The sequence below is a fragment of the Aphis gossypii genome, chromosome 2, assembly GCF_020184175.1.
Source record: "Aphis gossypii isolate Hap1 chromosome 2, ASM2018417v2, whole genome shotgun sequence".
Taxonomy (NCBI): Eukaryota; Metazoa; Arthropoda; class Insecta; order Hemiptera; family Aphididae; genus Aphis; species Aphis gossypii.
In genome coordinates this window covers 5,846,660-5,865,141 of record NC_065531.1, presented here as the reverse complement: position 1 = coordinate 5,865,141, position 18,482 = coordinate 5,846,660, and the positions used below count along the sequence as shown (strand labels likewise).

The 18,482-nt window shown below is 27.1% G+C and overlaps 3 protein-coding genes across 4 annotated transcripts; 2 read left to right on the top strand and 1 right to left on the bottom strand.

The window, feature by feature from the left end:
* Positions 1 to 40: 40 nt before the first annotated feature.
* LOC114130856 (exosome complex exonuclease RRP44) lies at positions 41 to 7,933 on the top strand. The gene is given in 17 exon segments (XM_050199399.1): positions 41 to 289; positions 352 to 428; positions 492 to 656; positions 827 to 984; positions 1,302 to 1,480; positions 1,543 to 1,769; positions 1,830 to 1,964; positions 1,966 to 2,145; positions 2,244 to 2,381; positions 2,453 to 2,599; positions 5,211 to 5,448; positions 5,560 to 5,818; positions 5,899 to 6,142; positions 6,208 to 6,428; positions 7,077 to 7,245; positions 7,320 to 7,481; positions 7,574 to 7,933. Coding segments are annotated over 16 exon segments (2,931 nt in total). The 5' UTR covers positions 41 to 289; positions 352 to 365; the 3' UTR covers positions 7,820 to 7,933.
* LOC114130858 (uncharacterized) lies at positions 2,729 to 4,133 on the bottom strand. The gene is made up of 5 exons (XM_050199400.1): positions 3,901 to 4,133; positions 3,683 to 3,840; positions 3,504 to 3,619; positions 3,092 to 3,438; positions 2,729 to 2,993 (listed from the first exon to the last, which is right to left on the bottom strand). Exons 1-5 carry the CDS (start codon positions 4,044 to 4,046, stop codon positions 2,810 to 2,812), a joined length of 951 nt encoding a protein of 316 aa, XP_050055357.1. The 5' UTR covers positions 4,047 to 4,133; the 3' UTR covers positions 2,729 to 2,809.
* Positions 7,934 to 9,276: 1,343 nt separating the features above from the next.
* On the top strand, positions 9,277 to 18,132 carry LOC114130857 (uncharacterized). Of its 2 annotated transcripts, none has more exons than XM_027995923.2 (5): positions 9,277 to 9,504; positions 13,326 to 13,684; positions 14,249 to 14,412; positions 16,351 to 16,469; positions 17,754 to 18,132. In XM_027995923.2, the coding sequence occupies exons 2-5, from the start codon at positions 13,386 to 13,388 to the stop codon at positions 18,021 to 18,023; spliced, it is 852 nt and encodes a 283-aa protein (XP_027851724.2). In that variant the 5' UTR covers positions 9,277 to 9,504; positions 13,326 to 13,385; the 3' UTR covers positions 18,024 to 18,132. The 2 variants fall into 2 exon arrangements, with proteins under 2 accessions (XP_027851724.2, XP_050057674.1); XM_050201717.1 differs by lacking the exon at positions 9,277 to 9,504 and adding an exon at positions 9,511 to 9,644.
* Positions 18,133 to 18,482: the final 350 nt, after the last annotated feature.

Genomic DNA, 18,482 nt, shown 5'->3' with positions numbered 1-18,482 from the left:
TTCGAGGTCAGAATGTTATCAGTTTATAGTTTATCAACACGTGTGTGATAATACACGACTATGGTTAAAAATGGTCCACAGAACATGTTTTTCTCCCACGAACAGATTGATATCACACTATCAGCGGTATATAGTTGTATCACTTGTATCATACACGTGACTACGCGAGTAGTGCGTTATTTTTTTGTTTTAGTTATATTTTGTTATGAATTTGAATGTTATTACAATATGATATTGACTACGATTTAAGATTTTAGTCCTTTGAGGATTAAACTAATTGACTAAGAAAGTAAAATACTGTTGATTCAAACGAATTAAAATAATTTTCTTGACATTGCTGTGTTATTTCAGAGCACAGCAGCATCATGACTATGAAAGTGACATCGAAAACGTTTATACGCAAAACTAAGCGTGGTAATATTTTAAAGGTAAGTGTTCGCTACCGTTATAGTTCAATATAATGTATTTACTCTTGTAAATAATTCATTTAGATTGTACGAGAACACTATTTGAGAGATGACATAGGTTGTGGTTCAAAAATATGCAAGAAGTGCAAGCACAACAACGAAAAGCCACTCGTCAAACATCAATCTATTAACACCGATTTCCCAGATAAACATTATTTATTAGTGGACACAAATGTAGTTTTACATCAGGTATTTATAATAGTAACAAGTTTCTGTTTTTTTTTTTTTTTTTTTAATGCATTATTTTGTTTTTTTGATAATATTTTAATCTGAATTAATGTTTTCAATCGAAACACTCATTTTTAAAAAATATTTTTATAAGAATCCTTTAATATTCAAATAATTTTTATTAACCATAGATTGATGCACTGGAAGATGATACTTTGAAAAATGTTATTATTTTACAAACAGTACTCGAAGAAGTCAAACATCTCAGTCATAGTGTTTATAAACGCTTAATGGATATTATAGGAAATTATTCTAGGAGTTTTTATGTGTTTGTTAATGTTTATCATAAGTAAGAACAACTATTCTTTATATTACCTAATTTAAGTACATATATTTATTTATAATACAAGTATTTAAGTTTTTAATTTTGTTTTGGTTTTCATGGTTTTATTGATAAAATTATTTGATCATCTTTTATTAAATAAACCATATTAGTTGGAACAAATGATAATTGATAATCTTTTTACTGTTGTTTTAAATAATAATTGCATAATATTCTATTTTGATATTTTAAAACAATTTGTATTGAATGTTGATAACTAGTCATTTGATGTATTATTTGAAGATTAAAATTTATTATTTTATCTTATTTTTTAATAATTTAAGGGATACTTATGTTGAACGTGTTCGAGGAGAAAGTCCGAACGATTACAATGATCGTATGATCAGGGTAGCCGCTCTTTGGTATAATAAACATTTGGACGATAAGATAAAAGTATTATTATTATCCAGTGATGAAGCTAGCAAGGCTAAAGCAATCAATGAAGGAATACCTACAATGTCACGTGAGTTTGTTGGAATTAAAAATAGTAATATTGTTGAGCAAATTAATAATATTGATTTACAGTTGAACAATATGTTAGTGGATTAAACAACGTTACATTAACTGATAAGCTGTCCAATCGCTCTTGCATGGTAGAAGAAACTAGTAAAGAACCAATTTTTCCTCCTCATTTGACCCCAGCAATAATACATCAGGGCATAAAGTCTGGAAAGCTAATGCAGGGCACATTTTTTGCATCTACTGATAATTTCCTTGAAGGAAATGTTTTTGTAGAAGGACAAGAAAAGAATGTAATTTTGAGTTATATTAAAACAATGATATTTTTTTATTAATTTGATATTTTATTTTAGATATTGTTGCAAGGTAGAGAACATTTAAATCGGGCTATTAATGGTGATATTGTTGCCATTGAAATGCTTCCAGAAAGTCAGTGGAGTGCACCTGCTAATTTAGTTCTTGCTGATTATGGTAAAATTATTTATCTAGGAAGTTTATAGACATTATATTGAATACTTTGTAAACTTAATAGATGACTTGGACTTGGAAAATAGTTTGGATACTGTTGAAAAACCAAAAGAAAAGTATCCAACAGGTAAAGTAGTTGGAATAATAAGAAAAAAATGGAGACAGTATTGTGGAATTATTCAACATAGTCTTGTTGAAAATGTAAGTAGATGTACATATATGTAATCATGAAGATTAATAATTATACCAATAACTATCTGTTATTGCTTAAAAATTAACGTTTGATTACTTTTTATCAGGCAACTAGGCATTTATTTGTACCAGCAGATAAAAAAATTCCAAAAATAAGGATAGAAACTAGACAGTATGACAAATTAAAAGATCAACGTGTTATTGTTGCCATTGACACGTGGCCAAGAACATCAAGATATCCATTGGTTTGTGTAGACTATTTATGTTTACTATTATTTTGTGTGACTACACATAATTGTATAAATTATACTTACAGGGCCATTTTGTTAGGTCTCTTGGAAAAATTGGTGAAAGAGAAGCAGAAAATGAAGTTATATTATTAGAACATGATGTTCCACACAGTAAATTTTCAGATGAAGTTTTAGGGTGCTTACCAAAAGAAACATGGACTATAAGTGCCGCAGTAAGTATTTATGGCTATTTGAATTTTATTACCCTATTAATAAAAATTATACACTATTTCAAGAGCAAATACTAGATTTATTAAAAAAAAAAATTATTAATAGTAAGTAAGTAGTATTATAACTATTGGTTATTGAATTATTAAAATTTATATTTTTTTCTTAATATGAAAATATAAGTTTTTATTCATTATTTAATAAAATCGATATTATTAAGATTCCATCCAACTATTATGTGGTTGGAGTAATAAGTATATATCTCCACTGTTATTATCTTCATTATCTTTACAAAGATTCACTGAGCTGTTAAAGTCAGGAGATTCGATAAGTTGTAAGTCTTCTTCCATACTACTTGTCATTAAATCATTACTCATTGATTCTTCATTATATCTATGCCTATAAATACATCGATAATCTAACAATGTAATATATTCACATATTATAAGTTTTGAGATTTTATATTATAATTAAATTATTAAATTTGCGGTTCATACCTTGTATTTTGATTAATATTTGGTTGATTATTTAAGCTTTCCACCATATCTGTGTGATCATTTTCGTATCTCATCCTTATTACTTCATTGACTTGTGAGTCAAAAATTATGTTCTCATTAGTTAAATTTTCTGACTGTCTTATCCGTTCTATGTTTATTCTAGGTTGTACCCTAAAGTTAGTATCATGATTGTTTCTTCGAGATCTATTCGAAATACACAAAATTGATGGTCTACGATCTTTTACTGTATGTGGTATTTTAATATCTGATTTCTTGGATGGTTTTTCATTTAAGCTTTGGACAACTTTTATTCCATTTTCTATTTTAGTAACTTCTTCTAAATTAATCTGAAAAATAATATGTTCAGTGAATGATTGATTTAGTTTTGTATTGTAAATCAATAAATCTTTACCTTATTTAACTTTATAAAGTCTTTTAGAGACTTAGTATTTATTGAATATTTTAAGTTCAACATTTTAAGAGTCATTAGACGATCATATATCTCAATAATATTCTTTGAATCTAACTCTGAAAAATATTTTAAATTGAGTAAAATGCATAGATACAATTTATTTTATGATTTTAACTTACCCTTTTTGTTAAGTTTCTTGTCCAAGTCATTATTTATGATGTTAATACTTTGTTGTAATTCATTCATAATGTTATTTTCAATCATAATTTGGTCGTGACGGCGATGATGCTTAAATACTTGGTCTGCCCTCTGATCAAATTTTATTTCATTTTGCAAACTAAAAATAGTATTATTATTTAGTGTAAAATGGAATGTTTATAGTGCTTTTGTGAGTTACTCTGTTGTTGATGGTTTCAATAACATTTGACAACCTTCATCGATATTCAGACAACAAACTAATTCATTTAATTTATCAATAATATCTATTGCATCATTGTTATTTGTATTATCAAGGTTTAATTCATACGGATTTTCTTTAGCCATAACTACTTATTATAGTAATTAATTTTTATAGTTTAACTATACAATTAAAAAAGTATATATAATATCATTAATATAAACGAAAAAAATGTTTCCGTTACCATAGACATAATCATTAATCTCTAGACTCTAGCATGAAATATATCTATGTTACATATCATATAAAATTAGTTAGGTTAGGTTACTTATTCTAAGATTTATAACAAGGTGTATTACAATATATATCTCCTTGGTTTTATAAGTTTATAACCATGAACTGTAGAGAATTATTCTATGCCAAGTATGCCATGCACGTTAAATGAATGATTCTGAAATGGGTTACATCTTCTAAGAACACGTATATACTAAAAATAGTACATTTGTATTAAAAGCAGACCATGATTTTAATTTTTGAATATCTACATGTCTACATTATCTACATGTCAAAACAATAAAACTTACTATAAAAAGGAAACCTATTATTATTTTTTTGTTATTTGGGTAATCAAAATTAATACCAAGAAGGTTGAACAATATAAAGAAAACTTTCCACCCTATTTAGTATTTTCTATACTTGCAAACATGTATAAATACATTTGTTTAAAATGTTTAAATTGTATAACAGTGGTGGCTCGTGGTATGGTATACAGGAGCACGTAAAATTATTAGATTCCAATAGTAATATATAATTGATAATTATGCATATGATCTGTATTAAAAAAAAAGTTTTTGCAGTTTTTATGTTAAGAAGTGTGTCTATAAACGATTAAATAATTTGCAAAGCACCGGGCGGCCGTGTAAGAGTTAGTTACATGCCTCGATTTGTCGGTTAATAATATATCATTGTTTGAGGTACATTTATTTTAATGTGTGCACCATTATTAACATTAACATTATCTGGATAATGTTGATACTTCAAATTTATAAAAGAAAAATTACACATTAGCCAACACGGATGGCTAATGTCAACATTATCCAAATGTTAACATTATCTGTAATATATACATTATACACGCCTGATTAAATCTTATTTTTTGGGTAAATCGAGCATAGTTTAGAAGTCTATATGAAATGATTTTTCATTGTTCTCAAGATATAGTGAAAATAGCTCATTCAACTCTAATGTCTACAATTTCTATTACTATTGTATTAATATATTTATCTATTTTTTATGTTCTCTTTTTTTAGGACTTGGTGGGCAGAAAAGACTTCCGTGATCTGGATATTTGTTCAGTTGATCCTCCAGGTTGTACAGATATTGATGATGCATTACATTGTATGCCTTTGGAAAATGGAAATTTCCAAGTTGGTGTACATATTGCAGATGTTACACACTTTGTTAAACCTGGTACAGCCATAGACATAGAAGCTAGTCAACGTGCAACTACTGTGTATCTAACTGGAAGGCGTATTGATATGGTACCAGGTAATATTTTTTAATAAGCAAACCCCCAAAATATTAACTTTTATTTTACTGTATGTGTGGGTGTATGACTACCTATAATTAATATTATAGTATGTTAATTAATGTTTTTAGGTTTATTGAGTTCAAACCTATGTTCTTTACGTGGAGGAGAAGAGCGTTTGGCATTTTCTTGTGTCTGGGAAATGACTCCAAATGCAGAAATTGTTAATAGTTGTTATACAAAAAGTGTTATAAAGTCAAAAGCAGCTATGACTTATGATCAAGCACAGTTAATAATTGATGATCAGAACCAAGATAATTCGATTGCTCTAGGATTGAGACAGCTTAATAAGTTTGCAAAGATTCTTAAAAAACGCCGTATTGATGCTGGGTATTATATTTAATTTATGTTTCAAATGACTGTCAATATATTATTTATTTAATTATATCTATAATAAAATACATTTATAGAGCATTGGTTTTGGCTTCACCTGAGATTCGTTTCCTCGTAGACAGCGAAACAAGAGATCCATTAGATGTAGAAGTAAAACAGTTAAAAGAAACTAATTCAATGGTAGAAGAATTTATGTTGTTAGCTAACGTAGAAGTTGCCAAAAAGATATACTCAGATTTCCCAGAATTTGCTGTTTTAAGACGTCATCCTAAGCCACCACCATCAAACTTCGAGTCTCTCATTAAAGCAGCAGCACATCTGGTATAATCTTTATTTTATCCTCATAAATAATTTTAATTTTACATGTTTATTTTAATTTATTGCAGGGAGTGGAATTAAATGTGGACTCCAGTAGAGACTTAGCAAATTCTTTAGATAAAGCTGTTAAACTAGATAATCCATTTTTCAATACAATGCTCCGTATTTTGGCTACTCGGTGTATGTTACAAGCTGTTTATTTTGCTAGTGGCACAAAAACCTTTGATGAATTTTTGCATTATGGATTGGCAGCTCCTATTTATACTCACTTTACATCTCCTATTAGAAGGTGAGTACCTACCAAAATACATATTTATTAAAAAATTATATGTAATCAAATATTAAACTAACTAGGTGTATTTTATGAAAGTAAATTAAAAGTAAAACAGTTTTTCACTATTGGTTCACTCACCAAGTACTCCAATAATCAAATGGCCAAGTAATTTATTTAGAAAGTGTTCTAGCATCTATTAAATTTATTAGTTATATTTATTAGTACATTGGTTTTTCTTTTAACTTGTCATATTTACTAATAATCTTTGAGAAACACACTAGTGATCATTAATATTATATAAGTGTATTATTCCCATAGTATGGAAATTAACTACTATTTTCTATTCCAAAAAATAATACATAGGCATACATATACATATAATATAATGGCCGGTTTCCGTTCAACTTCACACATCTCTCACATTATGACAGGTAGTGAATTTTGGAAGGCAAAAGAAGTGTACAGAACTGGTTAGGTTAAAAATAGAGTTTTAAAATAGAGTATAGTACACAGTATTGAGCTTTGGCCTAGTACACTAGTTGTGTGAATGTGGTTTAATTTATATGCATAATCATACTTGATATTTATTAGTAATATTTTAATAATACATTGTTTACAGAAAATAATTAGTTGAGCATTAATACTGATCATTTTAACTTGCAGGTATGCAGATGTGCTTGTTCATAGACTTTTGGCTGTATCTATTGCATCAGATAGCACTACGCCTGAAATGCTTGACAAACGTAAAATTGAAGGACTGTGCCAAACTTTGAATACCAGAACTCGTATGTCTGCTTATGCTGAACGTGCATCAGTTGCTTTAAATACTCATGTAAATCAATTATTTTATACTAATTAGTAATTCATTAAATTGAAAAATAACTAAATTAATCAATTTTTTATTAGATATTTTTCCGTGGAAAAATTAGAGATGAAGAGGGTTATATATTGTATGTTAGAAAAAATGCTTTGCAAATACTTATACCAAAATATGGATTAGAAGGAACTCTTTTCTTGTCACCCCGTAAAGGACAATTGCAAGCTGCTACATTTACATATAATGAAGATGTAAGTTGATTTTTTTTTAAGCCTAATGCAAAATAATAAAAATATTTACATTATCTTATTAAATATAATTAATAATTATTATTTAAAATTAGGAGCAAACCCAGCGGTGTGGAGATATAGTTTTTCGAACTTTTGATCCAGTAAGTGTTCAGTTAAGTCTTGACAGCAGCAATGTTCAACATGAAAGAATTGTTTTGAAGCTCGTCAAACCTGAAATACCAAATTTCAGTGTACCATCTATAAATACAAGTACAGTTAGTGTACAACAACCACAAAAGAATCCTCATGAACCAAGTGATTCTCTATGTGAACCACAACTTAAAAAAGCCAAAATTTAAAAATGTATTTTGTTTACTTTGTTACAAATAAATATTAAATAATATCATAAACTTAATACTATAGTCTATAACCATTGTATGTAAATTCTACAAAATATATTATTATTTATTTTACATTCATTTATTTTTAGTAATTATATACTTGACATTTATTTGGTTATTTTACAACATTGACATCTTACGGCTTTAATATTAAATAATAAATACAACAATGTAAAAATGTGTATGTAATACAGTTTTTCACCTCTCTTTAATTAATTTAAATTATTTATTTTTTCCTTAGATAATTCAAATACACGGTAAATTTTAAACCTCAATAAATCGAATTTTAGCTCAGTCCCCTCAATTTCGAATTATTGAGTAACGACTATACATGTCTTGTTTTTTAAAAGTTTACTGGTGTTAAATATGGTGTTTTTATGAGAATAAATTTTTGTAATTCACATGAAATACATGATAAAGTATAAGCCAATGCAGGCGCAACCAATTACGTCAACACTCAACAGCGATGTCTATTGATTAGTAGAAACTATAGTTCTAGGAGGTACAGAATAGCGTTATTCAAAATTCCTTAGAACCACTTCATTCATTTATTAGGTGGGTTAAAAGTTTTCATTCTCCCTTGAATTTTTTAATGTATATCCTTAACGCTTTTTTTTACTAAGATTAAACATTGTGTTCTAAAATTATTATTGTGTAATTATCTATTTATGGATATGTTATAACTTATAAATTACTATTTATTTGTTTTCTTAACCTATTTTTGAATCTGACATTGCTAAATAAACATATCATTATTAGCACAAGTGTTTAGAGAATGCGTCATTGGTATGTGTTTTTTCAATCTTACAATTTTTTTAATTTTTTGATATCACCAATACCAATACCTACAAATCATAAAAGGTTTTGTCGCTTAAAAATTAATTATTTTTGTGTTTTTCTATGTTGCATATTATTCCAAAATCTCTCTCTAGAATAAAAAAATTGGGTGCTTAACTTAGACTATAATCTGAGGGGGTCCTTGCCCTCGTGAAACGGCTTTTACTATGTTGTACGTTTGTAAAATGGAGATAACGCATATAGGCGAAGTATCCTCTAAAGAGAACATACCATACTTATATATTATGTTGATTTCGATTTTTGATTATGAATTAGTGTAGCAAGGGAATTTTTTTTTTTTAATATTGCCCATGGTCGAAATATTTCAACTATGATATTGCCCAGTAATGATTTCTTAAAATATCCACCGTAGAATAAAACAAGTGTATCCACACTCCACAGTTAGGTAATAACGACAAGAGTAGATGAATTATGAGATAATTTGTACATTTATTTATGCGACTTTTCCTACGCAAGTCACAAAACGTCGTCCCACGGATACACTGTTTTATAATTATTATTATACGACCGCTATCGGACAAAGCTGCTCTGCCGTTCTCTATGGAAATAAAGTATTTGCATTTTGCTATTTAACCATAATAATTATTCGTGTTTTCTTCTTACGAGAAACTGTAAATTATTATTTTTTCGGTGACTTCTCTATTTTCGTGTATGGTAATTATTTTATTTTATAAATTTATGAGTTTACCTGGCCGTTAAGTCTACAGAAGTTTTCGTACGTGTATGCTGTAGTACGCCGCACCACCAGTAGATAGATCTGTCTGTTACGATTATAATACAGTTCGGTAAGCAAATTATTCGATGATTTTGAACAATAAATTGTGATTTGTAACATAGGTTAGGTTTGTAACCTAAGTGTTATTACTATACAGTTTTATTTTTTTGGAAATAACGGCACAAGACCATTGTTGTATGCCTCTATATGGTAAGTGGATAAATATTTTATAATATTGTTCCAAATAATGATCTCAATAAGTTAAGACTGAAGTCCTGGGTATAAAATATTATAATATAATTATTGTATATTATAAGATAATAAGAGTTGGGAAATCTTATGGATAATTCCCACAAAATATTTACAAGAATATTAGTTTTTTTTTTTTAGAATGGCCATCTAAGACTAGGGACTTAGGTAATTTGAAAATATTGTTGAAAGGTAATGTGAACAAATTTACATTTATGAACTGTTGTCTGTTTTATTGTAAAACGTTTTCAAACAAGAAGTTTCGTTAGATGACATAAACTTTTCACTTATATAGTTATATGATAATATATATATATATATATACATAATAATAATAATGTAATATGTTATGATAATAATAGGTATGTCATATGTTTGAAATTTGACATGTTCAAAAATTCGTATTTTTGAAAACTTATTTATTCAAATAGATATTTTTCAATTTTAGGTACAATTATAAAGTTATATCTTAAATGTAACAATTATTGTAATTTACGGAATACAAAATAAATATATATATACATATTATATGGACCAGAATGTCCTATAGGTATCCGGAAATGAATGAAAATGACTGGTAGGTAATAGGTATATACAATTGTTTTATTTGGTAGATACTATATTATGTTGAAGTTACAATATTATTTATTATGTATGTATAATGTACATTCCTATACACAAATACATTTTAAACTAATTTAATTTAATTAAAAAAAAAAAACTATGCTTGAAATTTAAATAAATTCTACAAATTTCAACTTGTCGTTTCTTCGTTGAATGTATATAAGCCATAGCCTGCACATCGTTCTCGATCTCTGTTCTCGTATCTAGCAATCAGTCGAGCTCACTGATCGTCTGGATCGACAGTTACATAATATGACAGCAAAGCCACGGACGATGCCGAAGCTGACGTTTCCGTGTACCGGACGGTCTTCGAAATGATAAAGTTCTTAAAATTCAGTATCTGCATGGACGGTATATTCCGTATTCGTCCATGTTTCGGCAATCAATACACCAGAAACATAATATTTTAAGTCGTCATAAGTTCATACGAGTTTAAATAGAAGTGAAATAGATGTATAAACGCTATAATAGCTGCTAAGCTTATACTTACCCGAATTAGTAGGAACCAGCCTATTTATTTTTCTATTCCACAATTTTGAAACGTTTAAGTACCTAAACCAATATTTATTCGATCAACTCTATTTACTATATATTTTGGATATTGAACAGCTTGTTTAATTGGACTTTTTCTCACTCGCATAATTGATTTTTTTTTTAATAATCATAAGTATCTTTTAAATATTATGTTAATCGTTGTTTTGCTTTGCTTTGATTTTAATTATTGGTTGTAATAGGTCCACCTATCTTGTTTCCCGAGAAAAACAACTCATTTTTAGGTACAATATAATTATAATATTCATTTATTTCCATAAAGTAATAATTTTATACCAACCGCATAAGCTTGTAAAAATAGTAAATACCACATAAGATATCTATTATACATGCTTTGCTAATAAATTTAATAATTTTAATTAAGCTGTTTGTAAAATTTATCATTGGTAAAATACTTTTAGATATAGGTACCTCAAAAGTTTCATTTGTTATCGAGTTAGGTTGTAAATTTGTAACAATAAACAACTTCAAAGTTATTTATAATTAGTCGTCGACATCAATATTTTGTTGGTTTTTTTCTAAAAAATGTTACAGTCAATTATAATGTTTGCTTAATTATATCTGCTGTTTGTAGGTAGTTCCAATTATACATTATAATTTTTATGTTTAATAATCATTGATCGAGCGGTTTCTCTACTGACTTAAGAATTAATAATTGTTTACTGCATAATGCAGTATTTGTGTTAGTTTATCTTAATGTTTTAGAAAATATTTTTATATTTTATTTTAGTTTTTATCATGTATAAATTGTATTCACAGTGTCCGAATTTTTGCACGATTCAATAAAAAACATATGTCTACTGTCTTTTATTTTTAATGCTGTTATTATTTTATATGAATAAATTTTTTCCACTCCTTATCAACAATTTCACTCCAAAACTTTAATAAAACTTTAAAACCTCTAATATCAAATCTATCCTCTCTCGGTATACCGAATAATTCTCCCTGAAGTTTAAAGCGTAACTGGCCACGTGACCTAAACAAAAAAAACTTCAAGCTGAAGTAGTGTCACTGGATTCCCCTTTCACTCAAGCCGTCAAGCCCTGTTAAAATGTATTATTTGTATTACTTACTGTATTTTTGGTTATTATACAGATTGTAAATATTTGTTTCGTTAAATAAATAAAAAATTGTATTTATTATGTTAAAATATAATTATTAATTCTTATAACTACACTACTATTTTATAATATTGATGTTCATTAAAACAAAAAAACATGTATTTTTTAGTGACACAATTATTAGACTAGTAATTATTATGACCATATACACCTACCTAATGATAATAGTATTTTTCATGAAAAAATAAATAAGTAATAGTTAATCAGTTTATAAAAGTATTATTTCATTATTAATGGGTATTGCAGATATACGTGAGAATTTTGTTATAGCGTGTAATTTTTGTTACGTACCTACTTATCGGCTAATATAGAGTTAAGTCAATAACTAATGCTAATCAAACAATAACCAATTAGTAGGTAAATATAAAATAGTTATTATTATTATATGTAATAATTTATATTGTATACCGTATGTAACATACGCTAGTACATAAAAAACCAATTTTCTATGTAAGATACTGAACCATTTACATACAATTATATTATCAGTTTTATTTTTAAAATTTAACATAATAGACTTTTGAACAGATAAGAATCATTTTTTGAATACATAAACATTTAAATACAAACTTTCGAACATGTTAAGCTCGTCAAATAGGTGATCTCGTTGTGTTTTTATTGATTATAAAATATCAAGGCTGGAGCCAGCAAAATATTTATTTTTTTTTTTATGGAGGGGGATTGAGTATAATTAATATATTATATTATGTAATAAAATATGAATTATAATAATATAATAATAAAACATTATAATTTTGGGGAATGGGGGGTTCAGATCTAACCTACCCCCTCCCCCCCTTCTGGCTACGACTTAGTATAAAATAGGTATATACTACATATTTTATAGTGCGGTTTCGAACTAAGATGCGTGGTGATTAAATCTGTTTCCGATGTTTTTTATACTTCCTACTAAATATTAACTATTTGAAATTCGTCAACAAATGGTGATGATCTTGATTTATAACAACAGTTATTATTGTTGTTAGTTTAAAAATATTGAATATATTAATTTTTTAAATTTAATTCTTATAAAAATAACCTTTAAACAATATAATTTAGAAACCTCTACAGTGATGTTTTGAAGTATTGGTATATTGGTTTATTGATTTTCATTGGTGTTCAATAATTCTTAACACTTATTGTAAAAAATAATAGTATATACTATACGTTTCAAATTCTAGCTCAAAATTTGAACAAAATACCTACGTCCTACACGATTTTATTTTGTTAAAATGTTCAAAAAATTATGCTAAGATTATTATATTCAGAATTGAATGAACTCTAAAATTTATATATTGGTTACCTACCATGTATATTAATAATCCCCTTTATATGTATATTTTAGAAATTTTTGGTCTGCTTATTGTATCTGAAACACATACATATTCTATCCATACGGTGAAATATGTGTTTTTTCTCGATCAAGAAATTTTTTAGTATCAACAAAAAGCAGAAAACTGTCAACGTGGGAGATGAACTCAAACGTTCACTAATAAAAAATTTAGAAATCTTTAAGCATGTGCCAAATGAAACTGTTTGTCGTATCGACGACGTCAAGTCGACATTAACCGCATTGCTATTATTATCTGTACACGAACGGAGTTCACTGGACCTTCAACTATTTGATCAAAAATTAAAGTCTCTTGTGGAATACTTTAAGCAAGACGTACTTTTACGAGAATACACGAAACGCGTTTATTCCAAGCAAGTATAATATTAATTAAATATTATTATCTTAATAACGTGAATTATAATATACTTTCAAATATAAGATTTATAAATATATAATAGCTGGTACCTATATTTTATCTTCGAACCTATATTATATTGGCACGAATGAATCTGATTGTGTCTTGTTCAATAAATTATTACGAAATTTATCCGATTTGTTATAAATCTGTTTATATAGTTATCTTGTTTTAATTTTTCTTTTTTTTCTTATGCGTGTTTCGAATTGCAATTAAATTTTGAACGTTTTAATTAACGGTATACAAACTTTATTTTATTTAGATAATTGTATTTATTACCATACGATAGTTGTTGGCACGCGCCCAGAACGTTTTTATAGTAGTTATACACGCATTAGATGACATATTTTGTTTGCTTCAACATTTTTCGTTTGACCACTGTTCAGTTTAAAGAGTATATACTCGTATAGCTATGTAGCTATAATCAGCTAGGTAAAGCAGACTTTTTAAGTGGGCGAAAAAATATTTTTTAATTTATGTGGTTTTAGATACAAATTATACAATAATTTTTATTTTACAGAGATGAGCTATATCGTTATACTGTAGTTGTCAATGAACTATTCCAAACTTCCGAGTTATTAAGTTCCCAACTAAGAAATATGTTATATTTAAACAATAGAAACTCTCGGATTGCCGAAATGACAATTGAAATCACCCAGGCATCAAAACAGTTGAAAGAAAAAAGTAATTTTTCGTCTGTGACTATATTATAGTTCAATAGTAATTATTTAATTTAAAAGTTAAAATATTACATCTAATTTAAGTATGGTACCTTCAGTTGTGTGTCTAGGAGGAAAAAGTAAGATATACACCCTCTCCCACTATTATACTGAAATCTTATTGAGGACGTAGCCCATTCGACTCTCGTTTTACAAAAAATGTCAATTTCCTAATGTTTTTTTATAACATAAATTCCTTCCCATTTCATACAGACATAGGACTGAGAGATGTGGTTAAAAATGTGTTGATGTACATTAAGTAAATTATAATAATTGTATAAACAATCATATATTGTTGTAAATTAAATTATAGCGTTAAAAATGTATGTACGTACATGTAAAAATCATACATTGGGTAAATTTTTTAGACACAATTTTTTTTGTATAATCTGTAGTCAGAAAAAAAAGCCAAGAAAAAATCCACGGAAAAAATAACCCTTAGAAAAAAAAGCCACTTAAAAAAAGTCAAATTAAAATAATTAAATATATAACAATTAAAATTAAAGTATTAAATTAGGTATTATTTAAAATGTTTAACACATTTGGTCATATTGTATACTTACAATCTATATATATAATTATTATATATATATATATATTATATATATATATATATATGTATATACAATTATTAATACACAGGTTATATGTTATTTTTTACTATACAACAGAAAATAATTTACGGGAAAAATATTTAAAAAATAGTTATAATTAAATTTATAAAAAATAAAAATTAAAGTATTAAATAACTAATTTTCCCGGTATGTTTAAGAACGTACATATAGCTCTATATAGCTCTCAAAACATAATTTGGGCTTATTTTTATTGGAGTTAATGATTACCATTGTACGTTAAAATGTTAAATCAAGTCAGACTGAGAGAATAGATGTGTGAGACTGAAGTATAGTTTATAAAACAGTTATATCTATAATATGCAATAAATGGCTATAAATAGGTAGCTATTATTAAGTATTTAATAATATAATTTACTATAATTAATACAACTATTTTTAATAATTTAATTTATTTTTTCTGTGGCCCTTTTTTCCCATGGCTTTTTTTTTGTGGATTATTTTTTCCCGTGGCTTTTTTTCCCTCGATTTTTTTTCTTGGCTTTTTTCCGTGGTTTTTTTCCTACATTCGTATAATCTATACGTACTCGTATTATGTTATTTGATGAAAATTCGTCTATGATATTTTTATTTTTTTAACGAGCTGTTTTTCTCAATTTAGGTATATTGATGACATTTCATTTTTAACCTTTTTCAACGGTAGCCGTTTAAGACGTATTATTTAATAACTTATAATTAACTTTTTTTTGCAGCAATAAAAAGTATATGAATACGCCATTATAATTATAGGTATTACCTATATAGTTTATACTGTTAAGCGATACTCAATACTTATTAAGCGGTATAATACGATTGAGCCTGGCACTTATTGGAGTAATATTTTTGGTCATCCCATCCCTGATTATATGAAAAATATAAATAAAAATATTTTTCATAAACTAATTAAGTTTAACTTATGGCTGTCTCTGTACCAAAATTTAAATGTCCTCATTAAATAAATCATATTTAATAATTTTGTAAGCAATTTTCAATCTTATTATTTTTTTTTTGTGTCGACGGTGTTTTTTTTATAACTGTTACTGTGCTCAATTCTGTTCAATTCTTTGATAGTATTTTTATGATATTTACTATAAATTCAGTTATGTTTTTAACAAAGCTCATTGAGGGAGGGAGATAAAATATAAATATAAATAAACAAACTGTCTGGCCATTTCTTAGTCTCTTAATCATTGCAAGTATTAAATTATATATTATTGTAACTTGTAAGTACTCATATCATTAAAGTCAATTTAATTGTATTTGTATGTTTACTGTGCCTACGCACTGTGTAGGAGAAAAACTCTGCGTAGATGTAGAAATGGCGATTAAAAACCGCATGATGCGCAAGTGGTCCATATTACAACTTTCAAGAGACAATCAATCATTAGAGGAATTTCTGAGCGAATTAACTGTGAGTTAACATTAAAATAATTGTGCATCATAAACCTATGATTATTATGAAAACTTTACACGTTTATTAAGTATTTTATGTGAGTGTGATACATTGATATTATTATATGTAACTATGTAACTTATGTAAGTAAGTAAGTTATAATATCATAATCATTTATTTTAACTTTGCATACAAAGAAAAATTATTATCGACGATAACTAAATGTACCAATAACTTAACCGTACGGACGAGCTCAAGTGTTAATATTAATATTTTATTATTTTTAATATACTTACTCGGTTATACATCAACTTAGTACCTAATACATATTACGAGATTGATGAAAACTAGAAAGATAGTTATAATAATCAACAAAAATATTGAAGTAAGATTATAACATATTTTTAGTTTATAAAAAGACAAGACAATACATTATAAAACCAATTTATCTTAGTCGAAAATATTATGGACGATAAAAAAAGTCATATAATACGTATTTTTCCTATACCTACATATTATTATACTATTTTCGTCATTGTAATATTGTTACCTTAGCCAATGAAGATGGATGAAAATAGATAAATATTTCGTTATGACATCTAGTTGTGTTGTTTTTGACGAATCATGTTAGGCATAGGTGTTTTTTTTTAGAGGTATAATTATTGATAATGACGTAAAAAAAAAGAACATTATTATAGGTATTTTATTCTGTATAACAATGTGATATTTTTTATATTTCTCATACACATTGTTCCGCATCAATTGGCAAAAACAAAAAAAATCTAGACTTTATATTTTATTCGATTGATGTTTTCATCGGTTAGTATGTATTTGATAAGTTATTGATTTTTAGGAAATTTCTAGATATAAGAATATTAAAATGGTATTACTTCATTTCCTTTTCTTAATTATTTGAAATCTCCAGCAGGATTATACACCTCTTAATTTAAAAGGTTGCGTACGAGTTGATTCCCGGGTCATTATATAAATTTTTCAATATTTAGTCAAATATTTCTGCCTATTAACGTAACCCACGAGATACTACGAGAATGTTGGCTGACAAGTTTCTCAAATATATCGTTCTTTTTGATTTTTAATGTACATATTTTAATGTAATTCCATTATAAAACTATCAAATCCTCCAGACACATCTTCGTATACCTAATAACTATATTAGGATATTAATTAAACTACACAATACCATGTTTATAATAAAATTATAATTGCTACATTCTTATCTGTACCTATCACACACAACACAAATATATATATATATATAATATTTATGGTTGTTTGTCGAAGGGTATGAAAAGGGCGATGATCTTGAGACAACAACAGGTGGTCGGAATTCTAGCAAAAGTGCAGCGACACGTTGATGCAACCAAAATGACACGTAACAGACGTGTGGCGGAGTGTTACGACGAATTTGACGATTCTGCAACCGAGTCACAACGATACATCAGTTTGCTCCAGGATGACGCCGCCGACGCCTCAAAAGTCATAAACGATACAGACGGATGGAATACACTGCCTGAAATCAGCTCTCGCGGGACATTTCAAGACGCACTATAGGTACTTTTGTATAAACATTCCTATAAGTTATAATTTATATTTTTTTAAATGTAAATAAACTACTGGTTGACATGGTCTTGAACTTTAAATATAGTCTCTTTTGACGAAATGTGTCGAGTTTATGCGCGTGATGTTTAAAATATATAATAATGATGATGTAGGGATCCATTTATGTTATATTTATGGCATTTGTGATTTTTTTATTAGTAAAAAACTTTTAGTAGGTAAAACTTCTGGATTTGAAACCGATCTTGCGTTATAGTACCTATAGGGTTGTTCTCTAACAATCTATTTATAATATACTACGTTACACTACCGTATCAAGCTCGTTGATAGCTAGGTATATTCATTTTTAATTTTAATATGCTTTTAATCAAATGATTTAATTTTACTTTTCGAATTTTGTTATATAGTGCCTAGTAACTAGTTATATTACAACTCATTTTTATAAATTTTATA